A 14,288-nucleotide genomic window follows, 5' to 3' on the forward strand; every position below is an offset into this window, starting at 1 on the left:
CTAAAGGTCTGGATCCGACCCTGTCTGGATCTCATTGCCCAAAGCCACATTGCAAGTGAGGGGCAGGCAAAACTGAAGCCGGAAGCCCTCCCTGGCCGCCAGCTCTATGCTTGGTTACTGGATCATACACACATCCTTTTCCAGCAGCTGTCTAGTGGTCTGTGATGCAGTCAATGGGTCGGCAGGGTGGCATCCAGACAGCTGCACAGATCTCTCTCAAGCCATGGTTCAGTTTGCATGGTAGCAAGCCAGGCTGTGTATGTATGCATATTGTGGAGGGAGAGGGGGAATTGTCCACATATTTTTCACATAAAGAAACAGTGTACAGTCTGCCCAGTGTGAATAAATTTAATTTAGCCATCTTCATGCCTCCTGACTATATTCCTTCTGAAGTTTGCTAGAAAGGCACATGTGCGCTTCGGGCAGTTTTCCAGCTTCACTTCTCTTTCTCTCTCTCTTTTCCCCATACGCCCTCAATTTTCTTAAAAAGAGCAAAGCTTTCACAACAGCCCTGTGTCTCTGAATAGTCCCCTTGTACAAGGAGCATGGTGCTGAGATTTCTGAAGGGTCCCTGCTGCTGCATGCTACAGAATCAGGCTGAACTTTCTTCCCTCCCTGCTTTTCACCCCGTGGGCCTCAGTGTGGCAGTAGAAGAACGCTGTGCTGCCTTCTGCAAGCCACTTTTTTCCCCTGACACACTGAGATTTCCAAAGGAGCATCTTTGTAAGCCGTGAGCCAGGACAGAAATCCCTGGTTCAAACATTCCCTTGGCCACCAAGCCAATCTTCCTTAGCCCTCTGTTTGCAATTTGGGAGGGACTGTGCTGAGCAACCTTACAGAGACCATCCACGGGGGATCTTTCTGAGCATTTAAGAAAAGCACTATATAAAGCGTGAGTCGTCTTCTTTTTCTTTGGCGATCACTCGTAGCCGAGTAAGATTGTCTTCCATAAACACGGTTGCAACAATGAATCCGTAAGTGACTGTGGAGGCCAATTCTGGATCCACACGTCCTTCCACAGTGGGGACATTGGTTTCCGGGCGGGAGTTGATCACGGTGTGGATGTGCCAAGCGTGCCTTCCTCTTAGCGCGTTTCTCCCTTTCATCTTGAGTTTGAGTGTCTTCAAAGTCCATGACACCTTTGGTAAAGCTGTTCTCCAACTGGAGCACTCCCAGGCCAGTGTTTCCCAGTTGTCAGTGTTTATACTACATTTTTTTAGATTTGCCTTGAGACAGTCTTTAAACCTCGTGTGTTGACCACCAGCATTATGCGTTCCATTTTTAAGTTCGGAATAGAGTAGTTGCTTTGGAGTGTGTGAGTAAGTTGCCATTCAACCCTCTGTGGCTGAGAGTGCTGGCAGGGTTGAACTGAGCGGTCAGCCATGGCTGCAGCAACCGCCTTGCCACTCTCACTGACCAGCGTAGAAGTGTAGGGAGGGCAAGGAAAATTCCTCTTCTCTGTCAGATGCCAGGCTAGCACAGCAAAGGAGCACTGGTTGTGGCTGCTGTGGTGTCACAGGACATGGGCCTTCACAGGATCCGCCCCTCTCTGCACATGAAGCACACTGTTTCTGAGGCTACCACCAGCAGGGATAGGCCCAGCAGTAGCTTCTGTCCATTTGGGGAGAGGCAGTTCCAATTGATCCAAACTTATTCTGGCAAAGCAGATCAAGGGTTTGGTTTGCTCTGCCTGTGTATGATTTGTGAAAACCATTGTAGGAATTGCATACATCCCATCGCTTTTTATAAGATCTCATCTAAAGCAGTTTGCATTGCAGTGGGTTGAAGCTGCTTCCCAGCTGCAAAAAACTGTTCCAATCTTCCTGCTCCGGATCAGGACCACCAGCTTGAATCGACCTGCTCAAGTTAAGCATTTCCGATTTGGCAAGATTATATCGTTTCATCCTTGTCTTCATTCACTGACAATTGCCTACCTTTTCAGTAACAAATTCTGACATTTTTGTCGTGTAACCACTATAATTATTACTTAAATGTTAAAATGTCAGGAAATCAAATGCTGGCTTTCACATCAGGAAATGTTTACTGCACTTATGTCGATTACAAGATGGTTGTGGTTTTCCCGTTATTTTTAATACTATGTATTCTGCGTTATTAGCAGACTTGAAGACAAACTGTTTAATACATCAGTAACTGAAACATATGAAATTGTTAATACGAAAAATACCATCCCCACCCCACCCCCCCGGACACCAATTGGAATTTGAAAGGACAAGGGTTCAATATGAATTCATAGCATTTGGAAAACTACATTTAAAAAACAAAAAAACAACAACCATCGCTTCTGAATGCCACCTAGCAGTGGAAGCAAAGTAAACCAAAGTAAACCACAGAGCCTAGGACTTGCCGATCAGAAGGTCAGCGGTTCGAATCCCCACAACGGGGTGAGCTCCCGTTGCTCAGTCCCTGCTTCTGCCAACCTAGCAGTTTGAAAGCACGTCAAAGTGCAAGTAGATAAATAGGTACCGCTCCGGCGGGAAGGTAAACGGCATTTCTGTGCACTGCTCTGGTTCGCCAGAAGCTCCCTCAGCCAATAAAGTGAGATGAGCGCCACAACCCCAGTCGGCCATGACTGGACCTAATGGTCAGGGATCCCTTTACCCTTTACCTTTAATCTGTTCATGAACCTGGTCTCTATTAACCCCTATGAATCCTGTTTGCAGCACAAACACCAACAAAACACACACTCTTGTCCCAGATGCAGGCACAGTGGACTATTTGAGATATTACACTTCCCATTTCCTTGCAGTGTCCATTGCTTTGTGTTCCTCCATTTTCTCACCTCTCCCCACCTTCTCTGTATAGACAGTAGTCAAATTTATCTTTCCCCCCCTTTTGGTGCAAAATAAGACAGCTATATTGTCAAAGGTGTACTTGGTACCTTAGCAGCCAAATGAAGAAAATGTTTTCTGTATGGGATAGGCTTTAGAAGGGTGTTCAAGAATGCCAGCACAGTGTCCACCTGGGCCAAAAATCTCTAGTGTACGAAAGGTGAACTTTTAGGCACAGCAACCTGCTTTAAACAAGATGCCAACCACAAGGTGAACTAGTTTAGATAAGGTGTATGGTGGTTAAAACTGAAGATGTGTGAGGAAAACTTAACTCAGACCTCACTGGCTCCCTGCTCTGTGACCAGATCTCTTTGTCAGCTGTTCCTTCTCCACCTTTTGGATTCACTGCAACTTACAGAAAACTTTCTTTTTGTTTCCATAAGCCTGACAACAGTCTTTCTTTCTTTCCACCCACAGCTGAAACCGGATGAAAGGATCATCAAGACGGAATATGGGCTGTTGATTCGCAGCTTGCAGAAAAAGGACACGGGGGCCTACTATTGCAATGCTCAGGAGCACACGTTCGTGCGAACCGTTGTGAAGTTGAGTTTAAATGTCATCGAGAATGGGCAGATGGAAAGCTCCCAGAAGACGGAGGATGAAGAAGGGCGAGGGAGGGATCTCCTGGCGGAGTCCCGGCTGCGGTACAAGGATTACATCCAGCTTCTCAGCAGCCCCAGTTTCAGCCTGGATGAGTACTGTGAGCAGATGTGGCACCGGGAAAAGAAGCGTCAGCGGAACAAAGGAGGACCCAAGTGGAAACACATCCAGGAGATCAAGAAGAAAAGGAACCGCAGGCATCACCAGCCGGCCACCCCACACACTGCGCCCGCGTCCACATAGTCTGCATATTTTATTTAAAGAAATGACTTTTTTTTTGCAAATGAGAACAATTTTGTTAGTTTTCTGGGCCCTCCCTTTCGATGTTGCTTCTCTCAGAGAGACCAGTCCATGCCTAGTCGTTAATGTATATGAGACCCCCCCCCCATAGAAGAATACACTAGCAATGCAGGAGAGACTTCTTCAGGACTTGTGTGCTATTCCAATGTCCCCTGGTTTCAACTGAGATGACTTCCTTTGCATCTCATGCTCCGGAGAGTTAATTTATGTGATGTACTGAATGGATGCTCTGTTATTTTCTGTTTAAAAACATAGACAATGGGCTGATCGAACAGCCGCTAGGTTTCACCGCGCCATTTCACAGCAGGCTGGTTAAAGTGTCGGGGTCTGTTGAAAAGATCCATCCCAGATAGGCCTCACCCTGCACCATAACTCCTTTGGCTAAATCAGACCTCTTGGGCTGAGCACACCAACCCTTCCCAGGGCAGGATCCGGCACATTGACCCTGTCCGTGGAGGCATTGACACATAGAAATGGACACCAGACTCCATTGGCAGCAGTGTGTGAGGGATTCATCCACACAGCTGACAAAATTGGGCCCTTTCTGTTCCTTCCTAGGCCTAAAGTTGTAGCCTGGTAAGTTGTAGGTTCTTAGCCAGCTTCTTGGTCATCCCTCAAGGAATGTCCCTCCCAGGACCTTTACCACACGGGGTCTCAGGGCACATAGGTCCACTTTGGTATTTTTTGGCTGGGTGGACAGGACGGGTCATAGCACATGCAAAACAAATGTAATCCTCGCTTTTTCAGAAGACATGTAGAGCTTCGTTCCCTAGAGTGTAAGTAGCAACCAGTTTGAAGGCCATCTGCTGAGGTGACCTGTTGACTCAAATTGGACCTGCCAGCGAAGAGAGAAAAATTCCTTAAGAAGCGAATGGGAGTTATGCACACAAATCCTATTAGTTGGTAATGGGATTTTTGCCAGCGTCTCTCCTGTCTGTCTCTTAAGACATTTTTACCCATCTGTATCACATCACCTCTGCTACTTTAGACTCCTTTGTTGGTTTGCATTTGCTTCTTTGATGCAAATGGCAGCCCAAATATATCCACCAAGGAAAACGCCATTTGCCAGCCAAACCTGGCAGAGTCAGCCTTTGTCCTTAGCTGTGTATTCTTTTTGTAAAGGTCCTGTGCATTTTAGAGACGGGGGTGCATTGGGGAAATTAATGCTTTATATTTTTATTGAAATGAAATGAAAACAACGTCCATGTGTAAATAACGCACAAGTTAGAGTTGGGCAGCTTTGTAATTTTGTAAAATATTCCTAGTTTGTTTTTAACTTTTCTGTTGTTTGGTTGATTCCGTTTTCCTGACAGAATTCAGTTTTTCCTCCAGGAGAGCCCTGTGGCCATGTAGCCTTTTGGCATCAGTGGAGCTGGTTTATAACGCCCAAATTGAGATCAAACAAGAGTCGCATCTCATCATCTCAAGGCTTGCCCCTACACCGAAGTGCCTTCTTACCAGTTTTCCTCCTTTCTGCTGCCCCCACCCACCCACCCTTTTCGCTTTTCACGCCTTTTTGGGTGTGAAATGACAAATTAGCTACTTCCTCACATGGAAGAAAGCTTTGATGGATACCAAAAACGACAGACTTTCCTTGTTTCTCATGCATTCTACTCATCTTGGGAGCAAAGTCTATGGGAAAGCCATGTAATTGGCATGCCATTCATTAAAGCAAATTCGTTAAAGCATTGACTCTCAGCTCTGGAAAAATTTAGCAGTAGTTATCGTCCGTTGCTCTGTATATGTACCTACATTCCTTCTGGTTAATAATTGTACAGATGCTTTGTGTTTTGCATTTGTTTTTTGGATAAAGGGATATGCGTATGGAAAATATGGATGTTAATGATTCGCATCGTCATGATTCCCATTAGAAAATTAAACCATGCTGGGCTCCTGCTCCTAACTGATCTTAAAGGGGTTTGCACCTGCTCCCCCTAAGTTGTGCTGCACTATAGCTCATATAGGCTCCTTAAAGGTTTGGTTGTACAGGGGCATTTTGAACCATGATTGCAATATGGGGTGTTAGGTTTTCCCCCCAGGGTGGTTTTCTTAAAAAAAAAAAGATTTCATTAAATGAGCATTGGGTCATTCAGACCCCCCTATTAACATGGTGGTGCATAATCAAGTTAATTAATGACCCCAACATGATGGACACTCTAATTTAGCAATATAGCCGCTGCTTTATAGCAGTGGCATAGTGTGGGTTGCTAGTGCCCGGGGCAAGGCAAGTGTTGCGTTTGGTATTCTGTGCAAGATTCAGTTGAATGGAGGGTGGGTGGAATCTCCGAGAAAGATAGAAGGAACCTGTGATAATGGGGCTATTACAAATTCTTTGTACCTTCGCTATATGCTTTTGGCTCCACAACAAATCAATATTTTTAGTACAAATGTTCAGCATTTTAGATATTAGCAGGACTTTGATTCTCATATCAATTTAGTAATTTATTTATTTTTTACAAAATAGGATTTTTTTAAAAAAGAACAACACACAATCAAAATGTGCATGAAATTATATGTGTGTGTGTGTGTGTGTGTGTGTGTGTGTGTGTGTGTATGACACAGCTGGTTTTAACAGGATCAAACATTTCAAGGGGCACTGGAGGCCACTGAAGGAGTTAGACAAAGCAAAGGATATTGAGGAAGAAGGTCTTTTAAAAAGCCATTTGCTTGTTATTCAGTCGGCAATGAAGGTCAGGCCTAAGGACTATAGATCTTGGGAAGGACCTCAAGGGAAACAGAATGAACACAGGAATTTGAGCAATTTCAATGCAACTGAAAAAATAAATGGCTATAATAAATGCCCCAAACATGCTAAGTATGTTATACAATAATTTCTACCTTACATCGCAACCACAAAAGTGCTGTGCAAGTTTCTTTAATTATGTTAAACCAAAGCAAAAACAATATCGGACCATCCTGCATGACAACACACAACAAATAACTCTGGAGAAAGTCATGAAGGTTTTCAATATCACTTGCAAAGGTTATTCACGTAGAAATTTTCCTAAATCAAAATTTGATGTGGGGGCACAAGGGAATCATGTACAAACAAAATATTTGCAGGAATTTTGTGAAAAAATTAATAAAGGGTTGTTGTTTTTTAAAAAACAAACAAATTTTGTTTGGGGAGCGTGGTGAAGAAATGCACATCTCTTGAAATATACAATTTATATGTTTCCACATATATTGAACACTTCTTTTAAATTCTTCCACTAGTAAAGTCCTTTAAAACATAGCAGATCCTATGAGTAATAAATGGCTTCTTTTGTTATATATGATTCTCCTCCTTTGATTTCAAAGGTAGCAGTGGAATGTGGAATTACTGTTAGTTTGAGCTGTCATCTGCCTCAAACTGTTATCAGGTTCCAGGGGGATACAACATGTTGTTGTTGTTGTTGTTGTTGTTGTTGTTGTTGTTGTTGTTGCTGCTGTTTAGTCGTTTAGGTGTGTCCGACTCTTCGTGACCTCCTGGACCAGAGCACGCCAGGCACTCCTGTCTTCCACTGCCTCCCGCAGTTTGGTCAAACTCATGTTTGTAGCTTCAAGAACACTGTCCAACCATCTCATCCTCTGTCGTCCCCTTCTTGTGCCCTCCATCTTTCCCAACATCAGGGTCTTTTCCAGGGAGTCTTCTCTTCTTGTGATGTGGCCAAAGTATTGGAGCCTCAGCTTCAGGATCTGTCCTTCCAGTGAGCATTCAGGGCTGATTTCCTTCAGAATGGATAGGTTTGATCTTCTTGCAGTCCATGGGACTCTCAAGAGTCTCCTCCAGCACCAAAATTCAAAAGCATCAATTCTTCGGCGATCAGCCTTCTTTATGGTCCAGCTCTCACTTCCATACATCACTACTGGGAAAACCATAGTTTTACTATACGGACCTTTGTTGGCAAGGTGATTTCTCTGCTTTTTAAGATGCTTTCTAGGTTTGCCCTTGCTTTTCTCCCAAGAAGCAGGCGTCTTTTGATTTCGTGGCTACTGTCACCATCTGCAGTGATCATGGAACCCAATAAAGTAAAATCTCTCACTGCCTCCATTTCTTCCCCTTCTATTTGCCAGGAGGTGATGGGACCAGTGGCCATGATCTTAGTTTTTTTTTGATGTTGAGCTTCAGACCATATTTTGTGCCCTCCTCTTTCACCCTCATTAAAAGGTTCTTTAATTCCTCCTCACTTTCTGCCATCAGGGTTGTGTCATCAGCATATCTGAGGTTGTTGATATTTCTTCCGGCAATCTTAATTCTGGTTTGGGATTCATCCAGCCCTGCCTTTCGCATGATGAATTCTGCATATAAGTTAAATAAGCAGGGAGACAATATACAGCCTTGTTGTACTCCTTTCCCAATTTTGAACCAATCAGTGACCTCCAGATGTTTCAGACTCCAGTTCCCATCAGTCCCATCCCACCTCACTAGCAGGGCCCATTGGTCAAGGTTGAGGGGAGTTGTAGTCGCAGCTTCATCCAAAAGGAACAACATTTGATACCACAGCCCAATGCACGCACATAAGGTAAAGGTAAAGGTACCCCTGCCCATACGGGCCAGTCTTGCCAGACTCTAGGGTTGTGCGCTCATCTCACTCAAGAGGCCGGGAGCCAGCGCTGTCCGCAGACACTTCCGGGTCATGTGGCCAGCGTGACAAAGCTGCATCTGGCGAGCCAGCACAGCACACGGAACGCCGTTTACCTTCCCACTGGTAAGCGGTCCCTATTTATCTACTTGCACCCGGGGGTGCTTTCGAACTGCTAGGTTGGCAGGCGCTGGGACCGAACGACGGGAGCACACCCCGCCGCGGGGATTCAAACCGCCGACCATGCGATCGGCAAGTCCTAGGCGCTGAGGTTTTACCCACAGCGCCACCCGCGTCCCTATGCACGCACATACATCTCGCTTATTGAACATTTTGTAATTCACAGCTTCAGTGTCTCCATTGCACACACACAAAACTTTTTTGAGGCAATAGGAAGTTTCTCTCTCTGGTGTTTCCTCTGGTGTAACTCATTCACACATGCAAGCAAGTGCCTAGAACACTGTTTCTCAATCTCATTTCAAGAAGAAAAGGAGCAACAATGTGGTTGTTGACCTGGATCCATCAACAGGAATTTTTTGAGATAATATATAGGTAAGTTTTCTGTTACCAGATCCAGAAATTGTTTCCTTTTCTTTTGTTGTTTAAAGCACAAGATCAGAAAAACGAATGTTTAGGAATGACATAACCTTCCCTGTTACAGCATTACGCATGAGAAGTGTGAATGGTCTGTTGAGCCTTGTATATGTTATTCCAGTTCTCTGGCAAGGCAAAGTTAAAGCAAGTATTTAATGTAAATATATACATAGCAGATTTGAAAATATTTCATTGGCCACTTCATCTCACCTTGCCATCGACGATTTAACTGGAACCAAGAGACCTTTTTTAAAAGCAAATTATTCCAAAAACATCACCTGGTGAATGTACAATTCAATGATATTGCAAGTGTAAATACAGGTGTAAATCATTTGAGGACAAAGGAATCACACTTGTAGAAGAAAATCGATACCATATGGCTTTTTAATCTTTTCTATTACATTTTTATTATTAATTTTTACCTTGTGTGGCTAATATTCCTCTGCAATAAGCTGGTATAGTTTAGCCAAGGTGTGAAATCCGTTCATTTCTGGGTTTATTTGAAAGTAGTTAAAAAACAAAAGTTACACAGCTTAGGAAAGATTGCCAAGGTGTTGCAATGAAGCTGGTCTTTTCCTTTCATGTGTAATAAGGCTGGTTCCTTTACCTCCTTATTGTGAATTGTTTGGGAGCGTTCTTCATCCATTGGCTAGGCTTTCCCTTATTTCGTTTTTTAAATAGCAAACCCCTATGCTCTCAATGTTAATATAGAACATTGCCCATAGAGACCTTAAGGGGAAGGAAGGATCTAGTGCAATACTACAGTTTTAATGTCTTTATATAACATGCAAGTATTTAAAACTATGCTGTGCAGTGAAATATATAATATCCTTTATATTTTTATACATTAACCCAAGATTGGTGGAGATTTTCTCTTTATTATCCTGCTCTTCCTTTCCCCTCAAAAGCTCACATTTTTTCCTCATTTAAAGAGGATCACTTCTTCGCTCGGTGGCCTGATTTAAATCTCCAAGCGGCTAGAGTAGCTAAATTTATACAACCTGGCACTTTTCTTATTTCGGGCCCTAAGGAAAGGCAAAGGAGCATCATAGGCCAAGAGTTGAGGAGGGCTAGTAAAAAGTTTTGGAAGGCAATAACTTTCATGAACTCATTTGTGAGGCTGCTTTCAAGTTGGAGCCAAGCTCTCTTGTAGCTTGGTGGCGCATTAGATAACGTTGCCTTGAGTAACTAGATAAATAATTCTGTTCCATTTTCACTCAGGTTCTCCCTCAGACAAAAGTTCAAATAAAATAAGCATTTGGAGATTTAAAAGAAAGTTGCATTCTGATGTATGGAGGCCTTTACAAGGGTAGAGAATGTTTGTTTCTTTAGCTGCCGGAGTGATGTAAGAAGCAGAAAAAGTGCTCCTGGTGTCTTTTATTACCGCTGTGGGTTGCTAGTTAATAGCTTTGCCTAGGCAAGCCAAGAAAATCATAGACAAGTCATAATATTGGAAAAAGGTCCAGACAATTCTTCAATTGGGTGGTGTTTCATATCCACACACCTTGGCCTCTGCTAGTACTAACCACTATTCTTGCTATGCTGCTGCTGTGTGGACTGCATCCAACTAGAAACATTTTGTGTTGGTTCTTAAAAAAATTAAAATAACAAACAGACAGATTTTGATCTGGATATTCATAGAATCATAGAGTTGAAAGGGTACACAAGGGTCATCTACTCCAAACCCCCACAATGCAGGAATCTCCTCTAAAGCATCCATGACAGATGGCCATCCAACCATCTCCAATGAAGGAGGATCCACAGCCTCCCAAGGGAAACCCTTCCACTGTCAAACAGCTCTTACCGTCAGAAAGTTTTTCTTGATGTTTAGTTGACATCTCCTCTCTTGTAACTTGAAGCTATTGGTTTGAGTCCCACCCTCCAGAGGAGAAAACAAGCTTGCTCCATCTTCCATGTGATAGCCCTTGAGATATTTCAAGATGGCTCTCATCTCTTCCCTCAGTCTCCTCTTTTCCAGGCTAAACATACTCAGCTCCTTCAACCATTCCTCACAAGGTTTGGTTTCCATAACCTTGATCATCTTGGCTGCCCTCCTCCGCACACATTCCAGCTTGTTTTGAAATTGAAATACTTTATTGTCACCTGTACAACTTGTGAGATTACACAAGTACCCCCCACTCAGCTCTCTTAGTCTTAATTCCCCTTGTTTACTGATGCACACCCACCAAACCCAAAAGTCAGTTGCCCTGTTGTTATCTTTTCTTTCAGCAGCCTAACAGCCCACAGACAGAAGCTGTTCTTTACCCCGTTGGTGCGACTAATCATGCTTCTATATCTTCTGCCTGAGGGCAGGAGATCAAGAAAGTGCCATCCAGGGTGTGATTCATCCCTGAGAATTTTCCTCACTCTCCTGAGGCAACGTTCTTCCGCTATTTCGTCCAGCGGATTCACGGGACAGCCCATAATATATTGCGCTGTATTCACCACCCTCTGTAGGCACTTCCTATCAGTTGATGTCAAACCAGCGTACCACACTGTGATGCAGTATGAAAGAACACTTTCTATTGTTGACCGGTAGAAGGAGATGCCTTCAACATCCTTCTTAAATTGTGGTGCCCAGAATTGGACACAGTATTCCAGGTGTGGTCTGACCAAGGCAGAACAGAGTGGGACTATTACTTCCCTTGATGTGGACACTATACTTCTGTTGATGCAGCCTAGAATAGCATTAGCCTTTTTTGCTGCTACATCACACTGTTGACTCATGTTAAGCTTGTGGTCTCCCAAGACCCATAGGTCCTTTTCACATGTCCTGCTAGTAAGCCAGGTGTCCCCCATCCTATATTTTGATATTGGTAGTATCATGTCTGCAGTGCACAAACCTTAACGGGAATTGGATCCCTAATGGGACTTGTGAACACTCAGCAAACACAGGGAACTGGATGCTACAAATGTCCGTTACCAGAGTTGTAATCCTGCGAGTTCCTCAGATACATACAGGGATGTTTCTCCTTCTTGTAACTCTTTACACTATGCAGCTACCAGCTTCTGAAGTTTCTCCCATGTTTTAGGAACTGCTTTCCAGGCAATGTTAGAAGAAGAAGAAGAAGAGTTTGGATTTGATATCTCACTTTATCACTACCTGAAGGAGTCTCAAAGCGGCTAACATTCTCCTTTCCCTTCCTCCCCCACAACAAACACTCTGTGAAGTGAGTGAGGCTGAGAGACTTCAGAGAAGTGTGACTAGCCCAAAGTCACCTAGCAGCTGCATGTGGAGGAGCGGGGAAGCGAATCCGGTTCACCAGATTACGAGTCCACCGCTCTTAACCACTACACCACACTGGATGCATTTCTGAGAGGGAGGCCTCAGAAGCTGAACTTCACACCAGTGATAGGCAAATGGTTTAATTTGGGTTTGTCCCAGTTTCTCAGTTTTCCAGTCCTCAATTCTTCACATTTCCACATCCGTTTCATAATTATATATATAAAAAAATCCTTACAAAAATTCATCAGCATTTTTAGTGCAGATTTCCCTAATATATACATGTTTGTGTGCAATTTTTTCCTAACACACACATTTTTGCAGAGTAATTTCCCCTACTATAAAGCTTTTTTCTAATGCTGTTTTCAATAATACGTACATTTGGGTATACATTATTTGCCTGGTAAACTGCATTGCATAATTCAGGGGAGCGTAGGTTTCAAGGGACGACTGTGTTTTGATTAGTGTGTCATTTCAGAAAGTAATACTTAGGTAGGTTTGCCTTTATATGAAAAACGAATTGAATTTCTCCCCAAATCCCTATTCCGCACATATGGAGTTCGTACCCCTTAAGATTATGGCCTATAACTTTACTTTCACACACCATGAAATGATTTTTAGGTTGGACTCAAATGGACTCACCTCAGTTTTTATGGTATCTTAAAATGAATCAGAATGTTGAAACGGGATTAATGGTGACGGGAGAGTAGCTCTGATTCCCCCCCCCCAGTCACCTCCCAACTTTACTCTGAATTAAGTCCCAGTTTTATGTCTCATAAAATGGTCCGCAACTATATTCCTATGAATCTGACCCACACAGTTGGAAGAGACTCCTCAATCCTTCATACTACTTTTATTTAAAACCCACTTAGAAATAAAATGTATAAATTTGGCCAGTTACACCACCCCCACCCCACCCCTAAGACAGACCTCTCTCTTTTCTTTGGCTATTTTGTATGGTTATTCTAGAAACTGTTAAAGAAACTGACGTTTCAAGGTCAGTTTAAAAAGCCATTTGGACATTTTCTCTCAACGTCTGGATCTATAAAAATAATGTAATTATGGATTTAAAATGAAATAATTTAAAATTATTTAAAATGGAATGATTTTACCCCTTAGTGGCCTATTTTTGTCAGTCATGTCATGTTTTATGATTTATGTATGTATAATTTTGTACCAGAAAGTCCTGAAGAATATATATATATATATATATATATATGCTTTTGTAGATTTTCACGGGTATAGGAATGCAGGTTTTGGTGTCCTCGGGTGTCTTCCCGTGTAAAAGTTGGGGTGTCTAGGCGACGTTTCGACGAGGTCTCACTCGTCATCTTCAGGCTGGTGCTTTCGGCTTCTTGTTACTGGAACAGAGCAGGATCTCAGTGTTTGAGTTCCTATAAATACTGTTGAGGAGGTGTGGTGTATAGCCTCCAATGTTCTGGGCCGAGAGGAAGTTCCCAGGCTAGTGTGCCTTTTCTTCTTTTGTTCCTTAATTGCTTGAGGGATATCTTGAGTGATTTCTTGAGTGATATCCTGAGTACCACTTAGGTGGGTCATTAGGTGTGGATTAGTTGCTAAAGCCTTTGTGTCTTGACCTCTTGAACTTTGTGAAGAGTTTTTCTGAGAAGATGGCTGTACTGCACTTAGTTGTGCTCTGGCTTGGCTTCGTGTATAGGGGCGAGCTGTGGTTTTGTGGCCTGTGCCAGCCAGATCTGTGTAGGGATTGCAGGGGGGTGCAGCATCCGGAGGTGCCACCATGGTTTGGCTACTGGATGGTGTCTGTAATTTATCTGTGGAGAGGGTCTGGGTTTGGGTCTGGTGTGGTTGATTGGTGATGGCGTTCTGTGTGCCTCTGGATCTGGTGTCAGTTTTTGTGGGGAGGGCTAATTTCCAGATGTCTGGCAAGCGGGATGTGTCGTCACGCTTGTTCATGTTGTGAGGGTGTTTCTCTATCTCGATGGCTTCCATGATTATTCTCTTGTGGTGATGTTCCATGTTAGAGAGCAATTTGGAATCTGCAAAATTAATTTCGTGTCCTGTTTCTTTCATGTGTTGGAAAAGAGAGGAAATGCACGTATCGCAGAACACAAGAATGCCGTCAAAAAAGAAGAAAAAACTTCCTCTCTTTTCCAACACATGAAAGAAACAGGACACGAA

At 43.3% G+C, this 14,288-nt stretch overlaps 1 protein-coding gene and 1 long non-coding RNA gene across 2 annotated transcripts in view; both read left to right on the plus strand.

Annotated features, from left to right (window-relative positions):
• The window catches only part of SEMA3D (semaphorin 3D), a 172,839-nt gene extending 167,255 nt beyond the window's left edge, over positions 1-5,584 (plus strand). The window contains exon 18 of the mRNA XM_028728773.2: positions 3,267-5,584. Coding sequence (XP_028584606.2) covers positions 3,267-3,692 — 426 coding nt within the window. The 3' untranslated portion in view covers positions 3,693-5,584. The remainder of the gene's footprint in view (positions 1-3,266) is intronic.
• LOC144328074 (uncharacterized) overlaps positions 1-6,219 on the plus strand; it is a 363,019-nt gene extending 356,800 nt beyond the window's left edge. Inside the window, exon 2 of the long non-coding RNA XR_013393322.1 lies at positions 4,525-6,219. This is a non-coding gene — a long non-coding RNA (uncharacterized LOC144328074). The remainder of the gene's footprint in view (positions 1-4,524) is intronic.
• Positions 6,220-14,288: the final 8,069 nt, after the last annotated feature.

The sequence above is a fragment of the Podarcis muralis genome, chromosome 6 (assembly GCF_964188315.1).
Source record: "Podarcis muralis chromosome 6, rPodMur119.hap1.1, whole genome shotgun sequence".
Lineage (NCBI taxonomy): Eukaryota > Metazoa > Chordata > Lepidosauria > Squamata > Lacertidae > Podarcis > Podarcis muralis.